This window comes from Aspergillus brasiliensis (genome assembly GCF_001889945.1).
Source record: "Aspergillus brasiliensis CBS 101740 unplaced genomic scaffold ASPBRscaffold_10, whole genome shotgun sequence".
NCBI classification, from domain to species: Eukaryota; Fungi; Ascomycota; class Eurotiomycetes; order Eurotiales; family Aspergillaceae; genus Aspergillus; species Aspergillus brasiliensis.
The window spans coordinates 699,347-723,569 of NW_027137451.1; the positions used below are offsets into that span (position 1 = coordinate 699,347).

A 24,223-nucleotide genomic window follows, 5' to 3' on the forward strand; every position below is an offset into this window, starting at 1 on the left:
GGGGGGGGGGGGGGGGGGGGGGGATGCTATATGCTCAAGCCATTGGGAACATGAACCCTTCGCAACGTCCCCATATATCCCGCACTCCGCCTCACATGTCAAGAGAAACCGTATATCGAGCACCATTACGTCAATAAGTACTCATTAATGGCAAGCATCCATAGGCGGCAAAGCAAAAATGGGAAAAGAAAAGAATACTTGAAAGCAGCTTTTATCATCCCCTCCCTTCTCGTTAGTTTTCCCTTGAAACTGCGTGTTAGGAATACTTTGGCCACAGGCAGATCCTGGAGGTATGAAATAGTAGAGATTAGTGAGTCCGTGCTACAGAGTGATCCATATAAACGATGATCGAATATATTCGAGGCACTCGTCGTTTGAACGAGTCAAGCAAGGGTATATCAAACCAACGCGCACCCATGCTATCACCCAATCTGCACCTCTATATCCGTCGTCACTCTTATGTTTTCGAGCTCAAGGGCATTTCCAGACCGATTCCAGGCCCTCCCACCGAATGCGCAGCCACCTTGTAGGGCTTTCCGACCGTCAAAACAGTCATGATCGATACCACCAGAGCAATCTGTGCCAGTTGAAGAATGCCCGAGACTTGAACCTGTCCGCTGCTTCTGACCCGCCGACGTATATCGTGGAAACATCCCTCGGATAATTGGGAGACAGGAAACCACTAATCCGACAGATGGCTCGATATGGGTCCATAGAGTGGCGTCGTAAATAGTATCTAGCTTCATCGTCAACCTTGCTTCCCAGTGCGTTGTTGCTGTACGGAGTCTCACATGTCACGTCCTTCAAGTCGATATAGAATAGAACTATTATTCGGTATATACTCGCGAAACACACACTATCAAGGAGCTTGGTTATCAGACAATGTTCATTGATGGAGGGCCCAGAAAGTAAGAAGACAACAGTAACTTACAATCCACCCAGCGCAAAAACAGCGTTCAACGCCAGCTTATCCTGCCACGAGCGATGAAGCCTCCATATCATCGGTATCGGGACTGCGAGGATAACAAAGTCCATGACTACGTTGAACGCCTGGTTCACAATGATGAAAGTAGTCGCGCTGAAGCAGCTCCCCTTGACATTTACATCCCAGTATGCGCGAAGCGGGCGGCATTGAAGCGCACAGGCTAGGAAGATACCCAGAGACCATGTGGCGATGAGAATATTCAGGCAGAAAGTGAAGTGGAGGAAGCGTTTGGTCGTGAAGAGGCGACGGTAGAAGCAGATGAAGGATATCTTGATGACCGGGGTCAAGACGAAATAGGTGAATTGGTTGGACAGGAATATCTAGTGGAATTCAGTGTGGTGCTTTGAAGATTAACGGCACTGAGGGTGATGTATGTATGTTTGGTGAAAATACGCACTTGGTAGAAACGTGTAATGGTTCTGGTATCGAGATCAAAGAAATGATAGCCATTACCACCGATGAAACACCCTGGGACGTATTCACCCGTCAGGCTGGGATTTTCCAGAGCGTTCACGAGCTTACACAGAATCAATTCAATCAACATCCCAAGCATCAGCACGACAGCCACAAAGCAGAGACAATCATCAACCCCAAAACCCGTGCGTCGCTTAACCCTGGCAACAAATCGCAGAGCCATACTGATGCACGTGAGTCCGACCAGGACAGACACGATCACAATCATCTCCTTCCCCTTGGGGCTGGGGCCCATCCTGATTCACAAATGACGCGCAATGAGCCTCAGGAAAAGGAGCAAAGAGCAACATGAATGACGAGCTGCGGGGAATCAAGTCAGCCATGGGTCAGACTAGGCTTTTTATTGCTTCTGGGATCAAATTCCTCTTCTTCCGATGGGTTGTGCAACGTAACCCCAAGTGAAGACCTATTAGCGGGAGGGACATGGTGATAATCCCCGTCAATGGCTTTTCGTCCATATATCTGTGCCACCAACTCATGGATTCCTTCCTTTACTCGCCCAGGCCTAGCGAAACCTAGCGAGTTCTTGGTTATTCTCACATCTTGTGTGACCGATAATGGGTTCTCTTACGGCTGTCGCAGCCTCTCCCGCCATGGCTCCCCTGATCATCAACGGCCAAGAGGAAAGCGGCTCGCACACGTCCGAAGTCAAGAGCCCTTGCACCGGTACGATTTGCTGGGCAGCAGCATCTGCTACAGTGTGTGATGCTGCTAGGGCTATTGAGGCTGCAGAAGCAACATTTCCAGCATGGGCTCGTACCAAGCCTGCCATCAGATGCGATATCCTGCTTAAGACAGCCGACATCCTCGAGAGCCGTCGGGAAGTATATGCAAACTATATGCATACAGAGACGGGTGCCGACGCTGAGGCCACCAAACATTTTGTCATTTCTCTTGCGACTCGTATGCTAAGAGATATTGCAGGTCGCATAACTTCTTTCTGTGGAAGGGTACCGGTGGTTGGAGAAGGTCAGAGTGCAATCGCCTTCAAAGAGCCCATGGGTGTCATACTAGGAATTGTGCCTGGGTAGGGAAAGCTGATCGTTTTACACTAATTGTCATTCTGCTGATAAGAGATGTCTGTAGGACTGCCCCTTATATATCTGGAATTCGTGCGGTAGCCTGTGCTCTGGCAGCTGGAAATACAGCTGTCCTTTGTTCCTCAACACTGTCTTCACGGAGTTATTGGGCACTTGGTCGCGCCTTTTTGGATGGAGGTCTTCCCAATGGATGCCTGAATGTTATATCTACCCGCGAAGAGGATAGGGCTCAGATTATAGATATCATGATCGAGCATAAGGCAGTTCGGAAGGTCAATTTCACTGGAAGTGAAGAGGTGGGGAGACGCATTGCTGCTACTTGCGGCAAGAACCTTAAACCATCGCTGATAGACATTACAGGGAAGAATTATGCCATTGTTTGTGCGGATGCTGATGTTGCTGTCGCTGTTAAGGGAGTGCTGGCTGGAGCTATGTTGAATGTACGGCTTGCCATTTAATGTTATCTATGAGAATATAATACTGATTATCAATAGTCGTATCGGATCTGCATGTCATCTGATCGTATTCTTATCAATGCTGGTATTGCCAGAGAATTCATGGAGGCCCTGAAACTTACTCTCAGTATAGCGGATTCCCGAGTTCTTCCGCCTATCATCGTCAATGCAGCCATGAAGAGACGCGTGGAGAGCATGGTCTCAAGTGCCCTGAAGTCCGGGGCAGAGTTACTGCATGGAAGCCTTGAGACAAAATCCAACCACGACGGCGTTCTCACTCTAGGCCCGTTTGTGCTCGGTAATGTCAAGGAAGACATGGATGCTTGGAATGAGGAAGACTATGCCTCATTGACGGCTTGTATGATTGTGAAAAGTGATGACGAGGCCGTCAGGATCGCCAATAGTGCTGGATACGGGGTTTCTGCTTCTGTATTCACCCAAGACCTTCGTAAAGGTCTTGCAATGGCGAAGCAGTTGGAATTTGGGTAAGTTACAGTCCGAAAAACCAAATAGAGACGGCATATAGATACTGACCCATACAGCGCTGTCCATATCAACGGTATGAACATGCATGAGGAGCCAGTCCTTCCATACGGGGGAGTTAAGAACTCCGGTTGGGGGCGATTCAATGCCGATGAAGGCTTAAATGAGTATCTCGTGACGAAGTCTGTAACTTGGACAGACTAATGCAGGTTATGGAAGAGTTGAGAAGTACAATGTCAGTCGTTGGTCTTGCTTGGTGACATGAAACTCTTTGGAAATACATGTTTGACAACCCGTTCACATGGACGGACTGCTAATATCTGAATATGGAGTTGCTGCAGCGATAAAAAGCTCAAACAATCCGTAGTCTGTAGTCTACAAGAAGGCCTGATGGCTAGCACAGCCACGGTTGAGGCTATACATACTAAATTACCACGCGCAATTAACTCACCCTCAACGATGAAGAACTACTAGTACTACTAGTAGTAGCATTAATCGCATTTTCAGTTGTTACCATGAAGTCCACACGAAGAAAGATCCTCCCTCATTCACTGCCATGTTATTATTGCCCCCCTTCTTTCCCTCTTGTTTCCCTTTTCCTCTGCCTCTTCCTCTACCTCTTCACCTTATTCGCCATTCTATCTCGGGCCCTGTCCCATAATTCCTCAATACCAGCAGTCAGCACGACTGTATTATTCACCTTCTCATTACTCCTGAACCCTTTGGTTGCTGTAGGTCTCAAATACTGGTTGGTTATTTGCGTCCCAGGCATCTCTTGGCGCTTCACAGCCAGACATTGAGACCCAGCCAACAGAATAGTTCTTCTTAGCAGAAACCTTTTTGGGCTTTACCCCATTCACACCAAAATGGAAGAGAAACTATACCAAGAAGCGTACGAAGAGATCTCTTGGTTTCTTCACAGTTCCCCGAAAGTGAAGTCTGTTGCTATAGAGCGCTACCACGGTTTGTACGAATTGTACCGAAGTAAGTGATAGGCGACATACCTGCCTCTGGCATGTGGCAAGTTAGTACTGACATCATGTTCAGAAAAGCCCGACAAAGTCCGAGAAACAGCTAAATATGCTCTGGTGATCTATCGGTTGAGTGACTTCTCGAGCGATGCATCATGGAGGGTCAGATTCGACAATATTGAAGTGCATCATATTTTCCTCCGGCTTCTACACCTTGATCTTACGAATGAAGAGGTAGGTCATTACTTCGGTTGTAGTGATATTGTCATGGACGAACGTTCCCTGCATGCGCTAATATATTTCTAGTACAAAAAACTTGCGTCGAAGGAAGAAAATGTCAAGGATGAGGGGTCCTCGTTGCTATCAGGAACGACACCTCGTTCTGGAGAGAATACCACTCCTGGTGGGAAGAAGAAAGAGGGATCGGCTGCTAGTGTGAAATCCGAAAAGGCTCAGCAGTCCGAAGACCTCGTGGAAAAATCACCGGATAACAGAGTTAATCAATGGAAACCTCGGTATCCGACCAAGGGCGGGCCGTCATCATAAGTATCGAAATAGCTTTAATGTATTAGCCTCTTACTAGGAGATAGTACTGTGGTAAGCGAGAGCTAGTACAATATGAAATATGTGGATCTCAGTCTGAACCTGAGGTTCAGTTTGCTATATCGCTAGAGTGATTCATCATATTTGGTGTAAAGCATTATTAGTAGGCAAGAGGGTATTCATGAATTGATAGACATAAAGGAAGATTGGACTCAGAAAGAAATTCTGAAGTAGACTCTGCTTGTATCATATCAAACTGGCCGGATCGCAGATAAGCTAGACTAGATTCTCACTGAAAGACGAAGGTATATCTTTCAGAACCAATATACATGAAGGGTGCATTACGATGTATGTATGGTCTGCACCCGTGCCGATTTTAGAGCGATGAACCCAGGGGCTAGAATAAGCATCCTTTCACTTTGGAGACTGGATCTGTGCTAATTCAGGGCCCACCAAATTGGTTCTGCCAAGGGGGAAAAGGGACATTTTTCAGAGTTTGGATACAGTGCCAAGCAAGTACTATGCTTGTGTTCCTTCTCTTTCCATGTTCCGTAGTTATACCTCAGAAAATACTAAAATCGTGAGGACTGAGGATAGATGCAGATCCGGCGACTCAAAAATAGAAAAAAGCAGTTACGTTTGTAGAGCATTCTCTTGGGGAAAAGTAACCAACATCTAATCAATACAGAATGACGGTAATGGAGCTTCATGCTCCTCCAAGAGATCCATGTCAATCAAACTCTCTTTTCTGAAGCACCGGAAGCAAACTTTGTCTGGGCCAAAGACCCCAATACTGTGACCTTGACCCTTCTGGTATAGTATACTCACGGCCGCAAGACGAGCCGCCCAGTTTCCATGCGCGCGCACAATTCCCACCCCTTCTGGGGCGTCTAGTAGCTCATCCCAATTGTCTACTGAGAAATAATCATCATGATCCGAGTCGTCCAAGGGTGGTTCTGGCGGGAAGATAGTTTCTCCTCTATGACCCGAGCAAGCGATTGTAATTCTAGACAGTTGTTCAAAGTCGATGCAGCGAATATCCAGGTCTGCCACCCATTTGCCGCGGTCGAGGACCGAGATGACCGACTCCACCATCATCACATCCTGATCGATGGTCCGTTCCTCGTCGACGTAGAGGGGAAATTTCCATTCTGTGAAGGAGAGATGAAGGGAGGTCGCCTGGAAATTGTCAACACGGTGGAAGTCGTACGGCAAGTGGGAGATCGTATTGAAAGAGTCCGTGGGCTTGCGGATGTTGGGATCCTGGGGCGCCACAAGAATGCTGAGTCCGGGGCGTCCGATGTTGCCAACAATGTGTCGAATGTCATGAGGTGCCGGGCTGTCAAATGGGTCAGATAAAACGACCGCAGCCACGAAAATCGAATCCCCGGATGCTAATGCAAAGGCCGATTCCAGATCAGCTGGATCGACGTCACTGGTGCCGTTCTCGAGACGCGCGATGCACGAGAATGCTTGGGTTAGATCCAGGGGCTGCGGTCGGGCAGGGATGAACGGAACCCTATTATTGCTGAATAGGTTTCCATGCTTGATCTCTTCCGTTGATGTCTTCCGGTAAAATGGACTTGGTAGCCATAGGCACTCATGCAGTGGCTTGTTGACAAGCGTTAGGGGGATCGTCGCTTTGGTTAGATTTTGGTAAACACCGGCTGCCAGGTCGAAAGCGAACAATGACTTGCACAGATTAACGGGATATTCGAAAGAGGCTGTACACAAGTCAACGCCCGGAAGGTGGTTCCTATAGAGGGAACGTCGATTATATTTCTTTGATGCTGTGTCAGGTTCCTCTTGAATCCCCACGTCAATCAAGCAGCCGAAATACCAGGCAAGTAACGTAGGAGAGAGTGTGGCCTGGGTAATCATCTGCAGGCCCTTTCGGGGGCTGGGGTTCTGAGATGCTAAAGTCTGCGCTTCTGCCTGTAGAGGTCTAGGGTCATTGCGGAATGGGACCCCGATGTACAATCCTAGTCGCTTATGCCCAAATACCAAATTGTACAAAGCGCACGTGTGGTGTTCATCATTGCGCTCGAAGGGAGTTGGAGGATCAGGCCAGCGGAAACTTTCGTTGGACTCAAACCGGAACTCTACTTTCAGAGATAGAAACTGCTCGCCCTTCTCGGAGCAGGTCCGTGATACCAGCTCTGCAAGCTCGACCGTCCGTGACGATTCAGAGTCATCGGGACTTAGCACGAACAGTCTTGTCAGCAATTCAACGAGCGGATGAATGGCAGAGGAATCTACCTACCTCGCCAGAAGCCAACGTACATGAACGGGGTGACTGACATTTTCACCACCCGCCCCACGCTTTCGTGATAATTGCACATGGGGAACAGCTGTCATTACTTCCACATGAGTGTTGGTCTGGCCAGGTAAGTAGCATATGAATGCAGACGTATTCTTTAGGCCCATGGCCGTGGCCATGCAGCGCAAGTATTCAATTCCACAGTCTTTGTCAGTGTGTTGAGTGAGTCCTCTGATAGTTAGGGGATTGCTCAAGCCAAAGAAAGGAGCTATTACTTGGTCAGTTAAGAACGATTTGGCTCTTCTCTGGCCATACTGGGCAAGCTGCGAATTAATCTCTCTTTGGTGAGTGTCAGTGCTGAGCAGGGCGTGGGCTCCGTCAACGAGATGCATCAACCAGGAGAGGCTTTCTCTGATGCCTGGAAGCTTGCTTAATAGCGACCCGATGTTGACAAACCACTGCGCTATGAGGGAATGATCTCGTATGCTGACACGCCAGCAACCGAAGAGGCTCCCCAGCACGACCAACTTCAGCTCTTCAAATGTCACCCGGGAAAAGTCGCGATTGTTTCGGGCCAAAACAGGATCACCATAGAATTTAAGGTGTGAAAAAACCAGCGACCATTGGATCTCGCCCGTCAGGTTCGGCGTGGTCGTTTCTATACCAATAGTTCCTTTACCACCGGGGGGGAATAACTTGTCTCGGAAACAGACGTTCTTCATTTCAGATCCCAGGACAATCAGATCCGGAAACAAATACCATGATGAAAATGCGAGGAGGAATGTGCCATCTGTAATTAACAAGGGCGTCCCGGATAGGAGCGCCTCCACTCCCTGCATGGCTTGCTTCCACACATGCAAGATGTTCGCATATGTGGTTGAATTGGACGGTAGCGGAAGGTGAATATTCCGTTGAATCAGGCTTAGCTGAGTGATTTCAAAGGGTTTTGCTCTGTCAGCACTTCGCAGCCACGCGCGAGCACTGTTGTCCCATTGGGCGAGGTCATCTCTTGAGATTTGCTGACGGGCGCTGAAGAGGGCGGCTGTTGAAACCAGACTAGTCTCCTCGAACGCCCTTTCGATCTCTAACTGGCGTTGCTTGACCAGCTCCACCCACAGTGCGGTGGCATGCTTCGCATCCCAAGTTCGTGCGAGGAGACATGCCAGAAGGCAGACCCCGATCGATGCGAAACCAGACGTTGCCGCCGCCCAGAGTGCCGTGCCATCAGCACCCACGTACTTTTCAAAGGGACCATGCAGGGGAGAGCCCTTGGGATTGATTCCGGGTGTCTCTACCACCTCGGAGATCCTGTTTCCAAAAGCCTTGACCAGCAAGGGTGTTCGAGGAATGACTTCCTCGAACAAGGCCCCCAGCCTGCGCGCAGTCACATGGGACGGTCCTTCCTCAGCATCTTTTCTTCTGTTTGTCGATAGCATAGAGCCCAGCCGCTGAAACTCTGGTGGAGCTTCGAATTTCAATAAGGAAAAATCAAAATTGAAAGATGCGAGCTGGAGATTATTCTCATTTGTCGCAGATAGAAGAGAGTTGTTCATTCTGCTTGCGGCAGACATCTTCCCTTTTCACACGGTAAGGCTTTTCCTATGAGATCCTTCCCTAGGGATGTGAAGAGGGTTCTGGCTGGATCATTATATTTATGGCTAGCCGTTTCGATCTGCTGTAGGCAATCGGCACGGATGCAAGGCTGGCGCTAACACAGAGGCTGTGATGCACGCATGTCTGCCTAATCAGTCATTAGCGTGGACACATGAAATTACTACTAGGAAAGTTTGAGATTGAGACTTATCATTATGTCTGCGCACAGCCTCACAGCCTCACAGATCCATCTCCACTATAACCGGGCACTCTTAAAAACCTCCTCCCTAAGCCAACCAGCGGGGAAGACTTCAGAGTAAGCAGTCATTATAACCACGACGGTTCACCATCAAGTTTAATATTAGTATTTCCTGAGTAAATGCTATTGCTGTGAGTATATTGATGGGGATGGAATAAATTTACCAGGCAGGGTAAGTTTATTGCTGCGAAATAATTCATGTCAGTTATTCCTGTGTCTCTTCTCTACTACTATACACTCCGTAACTTCATCAACGTCGTCAACATCATCACCGTCATTTTGTTATCATGAATAGTCTTAATCATCACCACTCTCAATCACCACCTTCACCACCGGCTTCCCCTCCTCATCCACTCCCTTTCCTGACAGGTTAAACGCCCGATCCCCATCCGCCAGCGCCACGCGATGCGTCACCACCATCTTCTCCACGCGATCCATCTTCCCACTCGCCATCAGCTCGATGGCCGCGGGATACGCATACCCATCATACCGGAACACTCCCAGAATATCGACCTCTCTCAACGCCGCCGCGCCCACAGGCAGCGTCTGTACGGGATGTCCCATGCCAATCTGCACCAACACTCCACCTGCCCCCGCGGCATAGATCCCGGCCTGCACGCACGCCGGCACACCCGTGCAATCATACACGCGCGCATAGCCCGTATTTTGCACACCCGCCGACTCCTTCAGGATACCCGCCACGCGCTGTGCATTCTGCAGCGCCCAGGCCGTCTGCTCCGCGGCCGGAGCATCGCGGGACGGTGCAGGATTCGCAGGATCCGCCTTGGGGATGAGAATGGTCTTCAGGCCCAGTCCCAGCTCGTCGGCGATAGCTAGTCGGGAGGCGTCGATGTCCGCCACCACGACGGAGGAGAAGTGCTGGGAGGTAGCGAGCGCAGAGGCCAAGAGGAGACCGATGGCGCCGGCGCCGAAGATCAAGGCGGCGGTGGGTTCGCCGAGGGACTGGGCGAGGGAGACGTCCTCGGCGGTGGGGGGCCGGGAGCGGCGGATGGCGTGCAGGCAGACAGCCAGGGGCTCGACGAGGGCACCGCCGGCGTAGGAGACGTGGGAGGGGAGCTTATGGCAGAGGGAGGCAGGGTGGTTGGTACGTTCCATGAGGGTGCCGTCGAGGTGGGGGAAGAGTTTCGCGCTGCTGCGGAACTTCATCTGCGGGCAGATGTTGTAGCGCCCTGACTGGCAGAGGGCGCATTGGCGACAGGGAAGACCGACTTCGAGGGCAACGCGGTCACCGACGGCGTGGGTGGTTACCTCGGGGCCGATGGCTGTGATGATGCCGGAGGATTCGTGGCCCAGGCACATGGGTTCGCGGACCACGAAGTCGCCATTGCGGCCGTGGGTGTAGTAGTGCAGGTCGGAGCCGCAAAGACCGGTGGCGCGAATGGCAACTTGGACTTCACTGCCGGTTGGAGGGGAAAGTGGGCGGGATTCCTGTATTGTTTGTTAGAGAGTGTTTTTGTTGAAGGCGTATAGAGATGTGGGGTGCGGGGAAGCTCTTACTAGGCGGAGGTCTTTGGCGCCGTGCAGGACGAGGGCCTGGGTGATTGATGTAGAATTGACGGTCATGATGGATGTATGAGAGAGTGTGTAAAGATAGAAAGGAGAAGGGTAAAGAAGGAAAAAAAGGAATGGATCTTATTACATGGCGTGGGGGAAGAAAAAGGACTCTTTTGAAGATGAATCAATCACCGGAGAGTCTCCGCGTCGGCTATTGACATCCAGCCGATCAATAGCCGACGGCATCCAAACTGATGGCCGACCCCGCATAGTTACCTTTTCATCTGGTTTATTGCCTCTATCATCGCTCTGTTATTGCTGGATGCTATCTTTGCCAGAGTAATCAAACAAGTCTCCCCCCACGCCAAATGGTGGATCGAGTATCTCCACCGGCCATTCATAAATGCCCTGATTAATCGGATATTCCCTCATCTTGTATCCCTCCCATCTTCTCCCTTTCTTTTCTTTTCTTCTTTCCTTTCCTTCCTTCCCCTCTTCTCCCCGCAGGATACTCATTTCCTTGACATCATCGCCATCATGCCCGCCGCATTGCTGATCGGTGCCATCACCCACTCCGTTCCCGAATGGAAGGATCTCTCCTCCATCCTGACCTTGAAGGAATTCCCCTCCGGAACTCGCGAGGATTTTATTCGCAACTGTCGCGACGGTCAATACGATGATGTCGTCGCCATCTATCGCTCCAATACTTCTACCAAGGTGGGCAGAATTCCATAATTATCCAAGAATCGAGCTAAGTTGCTGCCTCAGTTCACCGGCCCATTCGACGCAGAATTACTTTCCGTCCTACCCTCCTCACTCAAGTACATCGCCCACAATGGCGCTGGATACGATAACATCGACGTTGCGGCCTGCACGAAGAAAGGTACATCCAGTTGCTCCTCCTCCTCCTAACATCGAGTACACTAACCATCCCAGGCATCGCCGTCTCTAGCACCCCTGTCGCAGTTAACAACGCCACCGCCGACGTGGCCATCTTCCTAATGATTGGCGCCTTGCGACAGGCATACATTCCCGTCTCGTCTCTCCGCGCAGGTGAGCCATCCCATCCAACCCAGTCAACACTCGGTTAACCGGCAGACAGGAAACTTTCTCGGTCAAACAGGTCTCGGACATGATCCCCAGGGCAAGGTGCTTGGAATTCTCGGCATGGGAGGAATCGGCCGCGTAAGTCCGACACATGGGAACAGAGGAGCGTACACTGACAAATCGTAGGAGGTGGCTCGTCGCGCGCGCGCCTTCGGAATGACCATCCAGTACCATAACCGGTCGCGACTCTCCCCGGAGCTCGAGGACGGAGCAACCTATGTCTCGTTCGATGAGCTGCTCGCTAATTCGGATGTGCTGAGTTTGAATCTGGCGCTGAATGCGTCCACTCGTCATATTATCGGCAAGGCGGAGTTCCAGAAGATGAAGGATGGGGTGATTATTGTGAATACGGCGCGGGGTGCTTTGATTGATGAGAAGGCTTTGGTTGATGCGCTGGAATCGGGCAAGGTTCGTATCTTCTTCATGACCATGAACAATTGGACTAATGTGGATATGTAGGTATGGTCGGCTGGGTTGGATGTCTATGAGAATGAACCCGCGATTGAGCCGGGGTTGGTGAACAACCCCCGGGTTATGTTGTTGCCCCATATTGGCACAATGACTTATGAGACGCAACGAGAGATGGAGCTGCTGGTGTTGAATAATCTGCGCTCCGGCGTGGAGACGGGGAAGATGATCACTTTGGTGCCGGAGCAGAAGGATGTGTTTGGAAAATAGATTTGTGACATACCAATTTTATCTAAGACCATTGTATAGACCAAGAGTACTTCATGCCCAGATATCCTGCACTTATGCCCCTTAATATGGATTATATATCAGTCTTGTTGTTAGCAGTGGATGCCGCTATACTGATACCTCATCCCTCCGTCATGGCCACACCATAATGACCACAACTAGCAGCTAACTACACACCAAATGAGTCTGACACTATCCAGTATCAGAGCTATTCCACAAAGCCTGTCATTCAATCTGTACGCTCTCTTATCCACCCTCCAACCATTACTATATATCTTATTTATACTCTACCCCATCATGAGCCCCAAAAAGCCCACCAGGGCAACAGCCAAACCCCAAACCCAATCCGTAACCACAGGACGTATCACACGACAGCGAAAGCCAACGACCCATTCTCTTCGATCTCCAACGCTCACTCGTTTAGCGAAGCCCGCAGAGAATGAAACTCTCCCGGAACAACAAGAACGAGAGATAGAAGGCCACCCCCCAGCTTGGGCCGAGGTTCGCATACCACACTCCCCTCCCCCCTCTGGGGCATTACTACTAACCTATACATCTAAATCAAACAGAGCAGACCCGAACTCTGCGACGCCCTGCCTTGGTTCCGCTCCGTCCAAGGCGGAGTCTACCACAACGGGAATCTCTGCTGGGGGTTCCTGATTGACGCAGACTGCGGAATACGATCGTATCTAGATGATGAGGTTGTTATTACTCGTGTGTAGGTCTCTCTCTCCCTCCTCAAACATCAGATTATATGTCGAGAAAGATATCTGACAATATTATTATGTATAGTGGAGGCGGCTGCACCAAAGACGCAGCCGGGAACCTCGTCCTCATCAGAGACCAAGATGGCGATAGTGCAGCGATGAGCAGTATATGGAATAGTATGAAGATGAAGGTACCCGTGGGGATGATTATTGGTGAGGTCAGCTGTGTCGTTTGCCTTGCAATGCATTATTGATGATTGACATAGGGAATCGCAATACCCTCCTAAACAGACCCCTTCCGCACCGGTACAACGTCATGGCGTATTTTCGCATCACGCATGTCTGGTATGAACGGATCGGGAGGAGAACGGGGGCTAAAGTCCGGTTTGAGAAGTTGGATTGGAGTAGTAGGAGTTGGTGGGGGAATAAGATTCCGGAGAAGAAGAATAAGAGTTGGGATAATGCAATGCAGGCAGAGCAAACCCGCTGCAGGGCGTGCAATCAACATAGCGTCCGCATATACGATCAGGGATGGATGTGTCTGCAGCCATCTTGTAAAATGTTTTGGATGATTGGTGGACCACCACCTGCGACTCTCACTTTCCACGAGACATTTCTTAGTTCTCGTCTTCCATCAGACCCAACAGTCAAGCCGCATTACAGCCTCGTACCGGACTTACTTTCGACCCTGAAAGACGCAGATAGCGATGCCCTTTCGAAGCGCATCACCTGGAAGGGGATCATCTGCCCCTTATGCAAACGGTGCATATCTCGGAGGTATTGGTGGGGTTGGCGATGCGCTGATGATTCCATCACTGACAGGGACAAGGAATGTCCCTTTGAGCACGTCCTGCCCATCCGACCTATCTCTCTCCGATGGGTCATCGACGACTTGGAAACAAGTCCCATTAAGCGTGCGCTCAGCTGGGATGCCAAGTTCATGGTCCCGGAGATAGATGATGTATCTCTTTATCCGTATAGAAGACTCACGTATAGGATTCCCGGGGTGGGGAGTATCATGCATTTAGTTGCGAATCGCGAGATCAATACCCGGTGTCATGGACCGGATGAGCTGTTTGGGCAGTTGCAGTGTGAGGAGTTGGGGTTGAGGAGGTATCCGTTGCAGCAGAGTGTGGGTATGTTTGAGTTATCTCTTGATGGAATCAAGAGGTAGATGCTAATGGTATATACAATAGTTGCTGGGACGCTGACTGCGCATTTTGCCGTGAATTACGTGCGTTGACCACTTCTCATATCCCCCAGCGGAGTATAACTCACAATGAAACAGGGCATGCCATACAAATACGTCGTCTCCGTCGCATCCAAAAGCTTCAACGAAGCCTGTTCCCCTATCCTACGGGCCATGGGCCGCTTAACCTGGGCAAGTCAGCAAGCCGTTCTCGCCGCGGGGGAAACATTCCTCCCACCAAATGAACTGCTTCTGTTGGGATACCTGGAGGATATGAAAATCGGGGTACGTGCATCCTTCCTTTCCATTTGATCTCTCATCTCATCAACCAATGCCTACTCATTCTATGGATATTTTTAGTACCACGACGACGGCGAATCCTCCCTCGGTCCCACGATCGCAACTCTCTCCCTCGGCGCCAAATCCACCATGCTCATTCGCATGAAATACAAATACTACCATGGCTATAGCAAAGCAAGGAAACTCCTCTCTGAGGATCCGGTTTTGATTGGATGCGAGAATTATGCGAAGCGGAGGGAGCTCAAGGAGAAGGTACTGGATGGGAGGATTGATCGGGAAGAGTATGATGAGTTGAGGCGCGAGGGGGTTATGAGGAAAGGTGGCAGTGCTGGTGGTGGTGGAGAGGCGACACCGTGTATTAAGATGGAAGTGAATCATGGCGATTTGGTGGTTATGCATGGGGAGCGGTTGCAGAGGTTTTTTGAGGTATGAATCATCCCTTTTCAGCTTTTGTCATGGAGTTACTGCTGACGTGTGTAGCACTCGGTTATTCCGGACAAGAAGTTGAGGTTTGCGTTGACGGCGAGGTATATTAAGCCGGAGTGTGTGGAGGATGTTGGGGAGATGGAGAAGGGGAGATTGGATTTGGGGGAGGAGTGGTTTTATGATGGGAAGTAGATGTGGATTCTTGTTGCTTGGATTTATTTCAATAGAATAGGGTATTCATTGCTAAGCCTTTTTGGCTAGAGGGCATTTTTAAGGTGCAAGAAATCAAGTCTAGACAGTTCTATTATCTGTCTACCCATAATCTACTAATATAACGCTCGAAAGTAGATAGTAAAAGAAAACACCAACAGATGGATATATGTACACTTCGCTGAATTTTTTTCACCCCCATTCAATCACGCACTTTGCTTGTTAGCCTTCTGAGCCAACAGGTTCAGCGCACTACCAGCCAGAACAAAAGCACACTGGTCCGGACTGAGAGTGTGCTTGACCGGGATCACCACCGACTCGCCACTGCGCTTGGTCACCCGCAGCTGGATGGAGCCCTGTCCGCCAGCCTGCAGGACATCATACAGTCCTTCAGTGGCCACCTGGTCACAGGCGTCAATCTTGTCGTAGTCGGCCGGGTTCTCGAAGGTCAAGGGAACGACACCCTGCTTCTTCAAGTTCGTCTCGTGGATACGGGCAAAGCTCTTGGCCACGATGATGCGGCCACCCAGGTACCGGGGCTGCAGGGCGGCGTGCTCACGCGCACTACCCTCGCCGTAGTTCTCCTCGGCCACGACCAGCCACTCCACGCCGTCGGCCTTCCACTGGGCAGCCAGGTCGGGAATGGAGTACTGCTTGCCAGCCTCGTCATAGGCCACGTTGGTCTCGCCAGTGGCGGCGTTGACGGCACCGATCAAGGTGTTGGCGGAGATGTTGGGCAGATGACCCTTGTACTTCAACCACGGACCAGCCGCCGAGATGGTGTCAGTCGTGCACTGGCCACGAACCTTGTACAGGACCTTAAGGCCGGACAGGTCGCCCTTGGGGAAGGGGGCGAAGGGCTCCAGCAGCGCCAGACGATCCGAGGTGGGGGAGACGATCACCTCGCAAGATGGGTCGGGCACAGCGGCAGTGGGCTGGAAGTCAGGGTTGCCGTCAGCAAAGCCGTCGCTGGGGAGAGCGTGGCCGGTGGGAGGCTGGAAGCGGAACTCCTCACCGCTGGGGGTGGTAATGCTGTCGGTCATGGGGTTGAAGGTGGTGCTTCCAGAGTAAACCATGGCGGTGACAAGCTCCGGGGAGGCCAGGAAGTTCATGGTCCTCCGGTTGCCGTCGTTACGACCGGGGAAGTTACGGTTGTAGGAGGTGAGAATGGCGTTGTCCTCGCCCTTGGGGACACCGTCCGTGCGCTTCCACTGGCCAATGCAGGGACCGCAGGCGTTGGCCAGGACGGTACCGCCGGCCTGGGAGAAGGTCGATAGAGTCTGATCGCGGTCCAGGGTGGCGCGAATCTGCTCACTACCGAGCGTGATGAAGAAGTCAGACTTGGGCTGCAGGCCAGCGGCAGAAGCCTGCTTGACCAGGTGCTCCGCACGGGTCATGTCCTCGTAGGAACTGTTCGTGCAGCTGCCGATTAAGCCTGCGCTGAGGGATTCGGGCCATTGCTTCTCGCGAACGGTGTCGGCGAAAGCAGACAGAGGAACGGAGAAATCGGGGGTGAAGGGACCGTTGATGTGAGGCTCTAGCGTCGACAGGTCGATAGTGATCAGCTGGTCGTACTCCGCACCGCCGTCGGCCCGGAGGAGGTTCCTGGGACCGGAAGCGGCGATCTCAGAGGCAGCACGGGCAACATCCGCCCGGTGAGTGGCCTGCAGGTAGGGGACGTGGTTGGGGGAGAAGGGGAACACGGAGGTGGTTGCGCCCACCTCAGCACCCATGTTACAGATGGTGGCCATACCCGTGCAGCTCAGGGTCTCCAGACCAGGACCGTGGTACTCAATGATGAAGCCAGTTCCACCACGGACGGTGAGCTTGCCAGCCAGGTGAAGGATGATGTCCTTGGGGGCTGCCCAGCCGTTGAGCTTGCCCTCCAGGCGCACACCCAGGACGCGGGGCGCCTTGAGCTCCCAGGGAGCGTCAACCAGCGCATCGACAGCATCAGCACCACCGACACCAATGGCAATGGCACCCAGACCACCGGCATTGGGGGTGTGACTGTCAGTTCCCAGCATCATCAGACCGGGAGCAGCATAGTTCTCCAGAACGCTCTGGTGAATGATACCGGCACCAGGGGGCCAGAACTCAATGCCGTAGCGCTTGGCGGCACTCTCCAGGAAGTCAAACACCTCGCTGTTACCCTTGATGGATGCCGGCAGATCAGTGTCGGCACCACGCTCACCAACGATCATGTGGTCGCAGTGGATACTGGCGGGCACGGCCGTCGAGGGGAGTCCGCAAGACATGAATTGCAAAAGAGCCATCTGGGCGGACGCATCCTGCATCGCCACGCGATCGGGCTTCAACTTCAAGTTGGCCTGGCCACGAATGTCACGACCATTGTTGGTGCCGGTAAGAAGGGACTCCTCGGGGTTGTCCAGATGGGCGTAGAGGATCTTCTCGGCCAGGGTCAGGTTGCGGTCCTGACCGAGCACGCGACGGACGTTTTCGAGGTTCTGCACGATCTTCGGGTAGGGAGGCAGGCGGGAGGAAGCTGCCGGGGAAGCCTCCGTGGCCAGGCCACGGCGACTGAACAGTCGTTGCGGAGAGAGGCACTTCGGGGCCAACTATAGCACGGGGGAAGTGGAGTGGTCAGTCCAGGGCGCTGGGAGTTCAATCGGGGGCTGATAACGGCACGACTTACCCTCTGAGAGGCGGTGGCCCGCTGCCAAACAAGCTGCCTCACCATTGTCACGCCGGTTGCTTGGATGAATGGCAGAGGAGATGGACAGAAACTCAACGACGAGCAGTTTTCTGTGCCATATGCTAGTGGCACTTTTCTTTTACCTTCTCCTTGATTGGCTCGCGCCACCGCCGATGCCGGATCTGGTGTCGATCTCGATATGACTCATCCGTGATAAGCCACTAATATCATGTGGTCACGGATTATCGGAAGAAGTGTTGATCCGGTGAGCCACACTTATTTTACCCCATAGTTAGTCCTCCATGGAACGTAACTATACCAACGAACTTCGATTTAACTAAGAGGAATACTTCTGTAGTGACATTGCGGGCATAACAGACTATGGTCTCCCTGGGGCCAGAATTGGTTCCCTCCTAGAGCGCCTCATTGGGAACTGTGGCGTGCACGTGATATCATCTAATTAGGCCAAGCGCCCAAAATAGATCTGGGGTAATCCATGCTCTGCTGCTTCCCGTGAATACAAATTCCCCCTTTTGCGACCAATCAGATTGAATAATTTGAATGATGCTAGTCATCGTGCTCCTCCCTTCTGTATGAACTATCCACAGTGTCATTTCCCTAGATAACTTCAATGTCGCTCGTCACCTGCTTGCTTTAGGTAGTATATTCGATGTTGCCAAAGAACCTATCCGCAAAACGACCCCGTGAAAGTACACCATGTCGAATATACTACCATGCTCGGTAGTGGAAGCATTGCAAAAGGCAGATCGAAAACAGGTCCAGCTTGCAGGTGTCGGTTGTTTTGCGCAGGTGATTAAGGTAGCCGACACCGGGTTCGTAATCAAAGAGATTTTCGATCATCCTGTTGTGGGTAATCTGCAGCCGACAGAAAAACGCATCTATGAACGACTTGGCCGTCATCCTTATATTCTGCGATATTACGGCGAATATTGCCTGGGAAATGGCCTCCCAAATGGACTTGTGTTCCAATACCAACGCGCTGGCACCCTTGTGGACAATCTTGCGCTATCAAAGTATCCAAAGAAGCGAACTCAGTAAGGCTGCTCTCTAGGCTGCCAAGGTTCAGGACTGACTTGTTGAAGATGGCCAGTGCAAGCCGCTGAAGCCCTGCGGTTCATCCATGCTAAGAATGTGATTCATGGCGACTTTGGAAGCCATAATTTCCTGATTCAGGATGACGGCAGCTTGGCCTTGGCAGATTTTGGTGGCTCTCGAATTGATGACACTTCAGCTGTGGTATCATATTCGACGCGCTACACGAGACCGTGCGCCGATGATCTGGTCTCTACTGAGAGTGACGACCTATTTGCTCTTGGGACGATCATCTATGAAATCAGCGTTGGACATCTGTTGTATGCTGACAGATGTAGCAGAGAAATCCGGAAATTACTGCATCAGCATGAATTTCCAGATCTTGACCCTGTTACTCCGGAAGTCCAAGTAGTCATCAAGAAATGTTGGTTAAATGGATATCAGACCGCCGAAGAAGTCATACGTGATTTAGGGGCTACACCTTCTCCTCTCTCCTACCCGCACCTATTCTGTTTTACAGGACTCTCGTTGGGAATAGCGATAACCGTATTTATTATAACTAGAAGGTCACAGTTTATGCTGCTCAGACCAAACAGACTTTCATCAAAATCTATGATTTCACAGTTAGGCATGATGCCTATACATTTTCTCTACCCATGTCTTCTCACATGACTTTCTTATACGATACAACCTACTTCTACCACGGGAACATCATCAGTCTATCATCAGGGGATGACTAAGGGATTAGGGAACAGTTTCAACTTCCTCAATTAGCAGTCATGATGCATGCATTGTTCAATTTCTTCATTATCATTACAACCCCAGACATATCGTATACCTGCCAGGACTATTATCATATCATCAATATTGTACATACCCACCTGACCTGACCCTGACCCAGCGATTTCACGATCAAAACAGACAACGCCAATCTCCACCCCCGCAACATCTCCACCTGCCGTCCCGATCCCCATTCCATTCAGTTGGTGATAACTGGAGCCGTGTTATCCCATTTATTGCTTTCGGCCACATCGACCAAATATCGGGCTACGCTGATCCGGCTCGTACTAGCCATCATGGGGACTCCCTTGCCATCATCCGGCCACTCTTTGATAGCGGTTTCTTCAGTTTCGACCAACCGCGACGGCCGCACAAAGACATAATCGACCCCGCTGGCCAGGACTTCCCTCTCTGTTTCGTTGTGGTCATCGTACTGATGTGACATATTAGATGTCTTCATGAGTAGCCGCAGCAGGCAGTGCAGATTGACCCAGGACGCTCCCACTCCGAATGCCTGGAGAATCACGGTCTTGCGGACCCCGAACTCTTTCATTGCAGCCACTACATTGGCGTTGCAATCAGCCATTAACCGAGGTGGAGAAATAGGAGCAGCAAATGGACTATCGCTCGCTCGGGGTGCATTCAGCGTTACGATCACCACGTCGGGTTTGTTCGCTTTGAACGCCGCTCGTACATCATCTAGGTTCATCGGAGTGCCTGAGACATGTCAGCCGTTTTTTTCGATAAAGAATAGCAGAAAGGCTTATCAGATATACTAACCTTGAATTACATCTAGACTTGGTCGTGGATCACCCAATGCATCTGGCGTTCGGGCTAAGGTGGTAACCTGGTGGCCTTGGATGTGTTAGCCTATATCCATCACCGCATCGTAGGTAGTATAAAATAGAAGCATACCTCGCCCTAGCAGCTCGTCAATAACAAGTCTGCCACAACGTCCAGTCCCGCCAATCACAAGAACGCGCATACTGCTGAATGAAGATATCAGTGGCCGTAGGTCGAATTCTTGAGCCAGCCAAGACTTCTGGTCACTGTTTACCTGCCCTCATTTTGAATTTTCTGGAGAGCCCTGGAGAGTCTAAGTACTTTCACGCGTGTTTCAGATGTCATTATCCATCAATTACGGAAGAGGCATCGGTTTGCAGGCTGGATGCCGGAGTCGGCCTCGGATCCGGTATACTTCGGGTCCGGAGGGAGTTTTTGCAGCTGGGCCCAATGGCATCCTTGTCAAGACCCAAGTCATTGTCTGTTTAATAGTCACTATGCAGGGTTTTATGCAGACATCTTGCAGTATTATCCTGTAATTTAAGAGTGAGTTCCGGCTCAGTATCCGTGTCGGCTGTATAGGGCAACTGGTCAACATTTTGGTTCGGAGGCCTGACATAATACTCCGAGGTATGGAGTGACTAGTCTCCGAGAAACAAGTTTCTCAAGGATTATTAAGTTGGAAATTTCTTTGTTATTGAACTTGTACGACAGAATGTCTGCCTTCTTTTACTCCGGGTATGGTAGATGTGGAGTGTCAGGAAGGGCCGGCGTCTGTGGAGTGAAGCCAAAAATAGGAGTAGGAAGGAAAGTTTGTCCACAAATGTTAGCCACACAAACTTAGTCGGCCAAATTCGATATACGGGTGAATGATATTTACATACTACTAAAACCTAATAGCTTACTCCTTTAACATAGGAGAATCATGATAATACTACTACTTAGTACTACATCTTGGAGTATGAGATGACGGAATGACATCACTATATATTTACTACTAGTGACCTACTCTGCAGACATCACCTAAGTAGTATCTTAGGTGGACAGTACTACGAGCAGAACTAGTTATTTAATTAGTATCTCTTCAGCTAAATTAGAGAGACTAAACTTATTCAGCGAGCAAATTCACTGTAAATAGAAACAAAGTATCATGCAGGTACGGACATCTCCGCAACCAAGCGGCGGCCGAGGCTCCGGTCACCTGACGTCAGGATCCGCACTGAATTTTGCAGCCGACAAGAGGGGCTGATGCGATCGCCAGTGACGATGTTCAATGGTGGATGGTCCAGGCGTGTGGTCGGCTTCCAACATTGGACTCTAAATCGTTTAACTCCGTTTGACCTTTGCCCAGCTTGACGGTCGACAAAGCCCATCCACTGCGTCATGCCGGAACCACTCCCTCCTTTGGCACCGGTTCCACCCCCGGAGGTGCAGAGCACCGTACCACCCGACGAATGGGAGCTCTATATAGATGCGTGGATCTTGCTGCTGCAGGTGCGCATCGAAGCCCCTGAGACCCAGTTCAGGGAGATTGCGGCTCATGATGAGTCTGCCGTGACCTTCTTGACCTCCTTCTATCGCCAATTCGCCACATCTGGGTCATCGGGCTTCCATGCCGGGCTTAAAGCACGATCACTACGGAAGCTCTGCTTCTTGCTGACGAGGAGATTCCTTCTGGATGCCTCTGCCACTCCACCGGAGCTGCTTGGAGTGGATGTCCTGATGAACATGTGCTGCACCTATCCTTCGAGTGCTGCCTTGAAGCGACTATTGTCCGATGCCTGGAATAAGCATCAGGATACAATAACATCCAGCCTCGAGAAGGCCAAGACGAGGATTATCAGAGAGCTTTCCTCGTTGAATCCCACCAAGTCGACAGCCATCCTCTCGGACATCCGCCTCTTGACTATCCTGGCGTCTGCCTTGCCCAGCTGCGGCCAGGTGCTCATGACCGGGTCTGACTTCCTGGACACCTTCGCCGATGCATATCAAACCCACAAACGGGCGGACATCCGCAGCGTCCTCGTCGCCAACGTCTACGTCGGTCTGGCATCGCTACTCAAGGGCCCCAAGCTGAACCTCTCCGCGCTGCTGGACCAGCTCTACAGTCTAAAAGCCAGCGCTGGCATCGGATCCTCAACCACGAAGAAGGAGCCCACACTCCTATCCGATGTCATCTGCAGTACCGACCTCCTACTCCGTCTCGACCGCCACCTCAGCACCCATCCCCAGAAACGAGGCCAAGACCTCCTCACTAGTCTACGGACCTACCAAGAAGAAACAAGAGTCTTCCACCGTCGCCATCAAAAACAGAAGAAGCGCGTCCTCGACAAAGGCAAAGGCCGCGCGGACCTCTCCGCACCCGAAGACATGCACATCCACCGCATGTCCCTCATCACCCAAGTCCAAGACCTCTTCCCCGACCTAGGCTCCGGCTACATCACCCGCCTCCTAGACCACTACAACGACGACCCAGAGACAATCGTCTCGCATCTCCTTGACGACTCGATACCCTCTGAACTCCGCAACCTCGACCCATCCGAGCAACTCCCCACAACAACAACATCATCCACAATCCCACACGATCCTCTCCCACCCCGCTCAACACCACCACTCCCAGAACCAACTCTCCCCACCCGCAGAAACATCTTCGACAACGACATCGACCTTGCCGAGCTATCCCACCAATCTACCACCGCCTCCCTCCACCACGGCCGTCGTACCAACAGCACCCAAGCCGACGACCTCCTCGCCGACCGCACCCACCACGCCGCCAACAAAGCCGCCATCCTCTCCGCCCTCGCCACCTTCGATTCCGACGACGACGAACGCGACGACACCTACGACATTGCCGACGTCGGCGGCACCATTGACACCACCACCGACGATGCCAAGGCGGCAGCAGAACAACAACAAGAAGCAGAACCCTCTCTCTACCGCACATACAAGTCCAATCCGGCCTTGTTCGCGCGCGACTCTGCCACGCGACGCTCACAGCCCCGCGCATCACTCAAGCGCGAAACCGGCATGACGGATGAGGCGATCGAGGGGTGGGCTGTGATGTTATCTCGGGATCCGAAACGAATGGCTCGATTGGAGGATAAGGTGGCTTTTGGTGCTGGTGGTGATGGTGGGGGGTTGAATCAGCCCGAGTTACCTGCTACGTCATATCGGAGACCTGGTGCTGGAGCTGACGATGATGATGATGGAAGTGAGGTGGGTGGAAGCAGCAGCTCACGAGGAAGAGGAGGAGGACGCGGACGCGGACGCGGCGGGAGAGGTCGGGGGCGTGGAGGAGGTGCAGGACAGCAGGGTGATAGTAACCCTGGTGTGGCGCGACAGAGGAAAGAAGAGAATAAAGCCAGTCGGGCGAATCATAATCGTCGACAGCAGCGAGCGAAAAAGGTAGCAAGGGCTGGGGGGATGGTAGGGTAGTCAGCTTAGTAGCTGGTTATTCCTCGATGAGTTTACTGAATATGAATATGATATGAATCAATGAAAAGACATTATTGCCTCAGGCATCAAGCAGACCCTTTCCTACTCCGTAGTTATAAGTTACCAGACAATGAACCGAGACAGCCCAGGACATCAATTACCTAACATCATCTACCTCCGCAGTTGTTATTCGGCCTTTCAATAATAATAATAATATCAATAATTATAACAAAAATAACAATAATCTAGATTCTCGAACACTTAAACCAGTACCAATCCAGACACCGAATCGAATCCATCCGG

The 24,223-nt window shown here is 51.3% G+C and overlaps 10 protein-coding genes across 10 annotated transcripts; 5 read left to right on the forward strand and 5 right to left on the reverse strand.

Moving 5' to 3' along the window:
• Positions 1-422: 422 nt before the first annotated feature.
• Positions 423-1,694, reverse strand: ASPBRDRAFT_57190 (uncharacterized protein; the record flags this gene model as incomplete). The annotated part of the gene is made up of 5 exons (XM_067627707.1): positions 423-736; positions 792-856; positions 932-1,305; positions 1,383-1,453; positions 1,508-1,694. The coding sequence occupies 5 exons, from the start codon at positions 1,692-1,694 to the stop codon at positions 423-425; spliced, it is 1,011 nt and encodes a 336-aa protein (XP_067476775.1).
• Positions 1,695-2,016: 322 nt separating this feature from the next.
• ASPBRDRAFT_657520 (uncharacterized protein) lies at positions 2,017-3,801 on the forward strand (the record flags this gene model as incomplete). Its single annotated transcript, XM_067628584.1, has 4 exons — positions 2,017-2,486; positions 2,546-2,939; positions 2,994-3,439; positions 3,497-3,801. 4 exons carry the CDS (start codon positions 2,017-2,019, stop codon positions 3,639-3,641), a joined length of 1,455 nt encoding a protein of 484 aa, XP_067476776.1. The 3' UTR covers positions 3,642-3,801.
• A 502-nt stretch (positions 3,802-4,303) lies between these two features.
• On the forward strand, positions 4,304-4,954 carry ASPBRDRAFT_32363 (uncharacterized protein; the record flags this gene model as incomplete). The annotated part of the gene is made up of 3 exons (XM_067623007.1): positions 4,304-4,421; positions 4,485-4,642; positions 4,715-4,954. 3 exons carry the CDS (start codon positions 4,304-4,306, stop codon positions 4,952-4,954), a joined length of 516 nt encoding a protein of 171 aa, XP_067476777.1.
• A 618-nt stretch (positions 4,955-5,572) lies between these two features.
• ASPBRDRAFT_209089 (uncharacterized protein) lies at positions 5,573-8,782 on the reverse strand (the record flags this gene model as incomplete). The annotated part of the gene is made up of 2 exons (XM_067621852.1): positions 5,573-7,151; positions 7,215-8,782. 2 exons carry the CDS (start codon positions 8,780-8,782, stop codon positions 5,627-5,629), a joined length of 3,093 nt encoding a protein of 1,030 aa, XP_067476778.1. The 3' UTR covers positions 5,573-5,626.
• A 578-nt stretch (positions 8,783-9,360) lies between these two features.
• On the reverse strand, positions 9,361-10,647 carry ASPBRDRAFT_57192 (NAD(P)-dependent alcohol dehydrogenase; the record flags this gene model as incomplete). The annotated part of the gene is made up of 2 exons (XM_067627709.1): positions 9,361-10,512; positions 10,582-10,647. 2 exons carry the CDS (start codon positions 10,645-10,647, stop codon positions 9,361-9,363), a joined length of 1,218 nt encoding a protein of 405 aa, XP_067476779.1.
• A 238-nt stretch (positions 10,648-10,885) lies between these two features.
• ASPBRDRAFT_77001 (hybrid D-mandelate dehydrogenase-like dehydrogenase/2OG-Fe(II) oxygenase) lies at positions 10,886-15,195 on the forward strand (the record flags this gene model as incomplete). Its single annotated transcript, XM_067629343.1, has 15 exons — positions 10,886-11,295; positions 11,347-11,461; positions 11,515-11,631; positions 11,681-11,763; positions 11,812-12,093; positions 12,145-12,330; positions 12,740-12,799; positions 12,857-12,882; positions 12,956-13,099; positions 13,174-13,301; positions 13,355-14,224; positions 14,285-14,322; positions 14,377-14,562; positions 14,638-15,003; positions 15,058-15,195. Exons 1-15 carry the CDS (start codon positions 11,116-11,118, stop codon positions 15,193-15,195), a joined length of 2,919 nt encoding a protein of 972 aa, XP_067476780.1. The 5' UTR covers positions 10,886-11,115.
• Positions 15,196-15,419: 224 nt separating this feature from the next.
• On the reverse strand, positions 15,420-17,914 carry ASPBRDRAFT_57194 (aconitate hydratase ACO2; the record flags this gene model as incomplete). Its single annotated transcript, XM_067627710.1, has 2 exons — positions 15,420-17,792; positions 17,870-17,914. 2 exons carry the CDS (start codon positions 17,912-17,914, stop codon positions 15,420-15,422), a joined length of 2,418 nt encoding a protein of 805 aa, XP_067476781.1.
• A 546-nt stretch (positions 17,915-18,460) lies between these two features.
• Positions 18,461-19,678, forward strand: ASPBRDRAFT_281071 (protein kinase family protein). Its single transcript, XM_067622468.1, has 2 exons — positions 18,461-18,924; positions 18,973-19,678. The coding sequence occupies exons 1-2, from the start codon at positions 18,587-18,589 to the stop codon at positions 19,592-19,594; spliced, it is 960 nt and encodes a 319-aa protein (XP_067476782.1). The 5' UTR covers positions 18,461-18,586; the 3' UTR covers positions 19,595-19,678.
• Positions 19,679-19,700: 22 nt separating this feature from the next.
• Positions 19,701-20,687, reverse strand: ASPBRDRAFT_157501 (NAD(P)-dependent oxidoreductase; the record flags this gene model as incomplete). Its single annotated transcript, XM_067619425.1, has 3 exons — positions 19,701-20,419; positions 20,483-20,557; positions 20,618-20,687. 3 exons carry the CDS (start codon positions 20,685-20,687, stop codon positions 19,902-19,904), a joined length of 663 nt encoding a protein of 220 aa, XP_067476783.1. The 3' UTR covers positions 19,701-19,901.
• A 1,059-nt stretch (positions 20,688-21,746) lies between these two features.
• ASPBRDRAFT_45877 (ASCC2 family CUE domain-containing protein) lies at positions 21,747-24,012 on the forward strand. The gene has a single exon (XM_067625503.1). The coding sequence runs from the start codon at positions 22,214-22,216 to the stop codon at positions 23,918-23,920; it is 1,707 nt and encodes a 568-aa protein (XP_067476784.1). The 5' UTR covers positions 21,747-22,213; the 3' UTR covers positions 23,921-24,012.
• Positions 24,013-24,223: the final 211 nt, after the last annotated feature.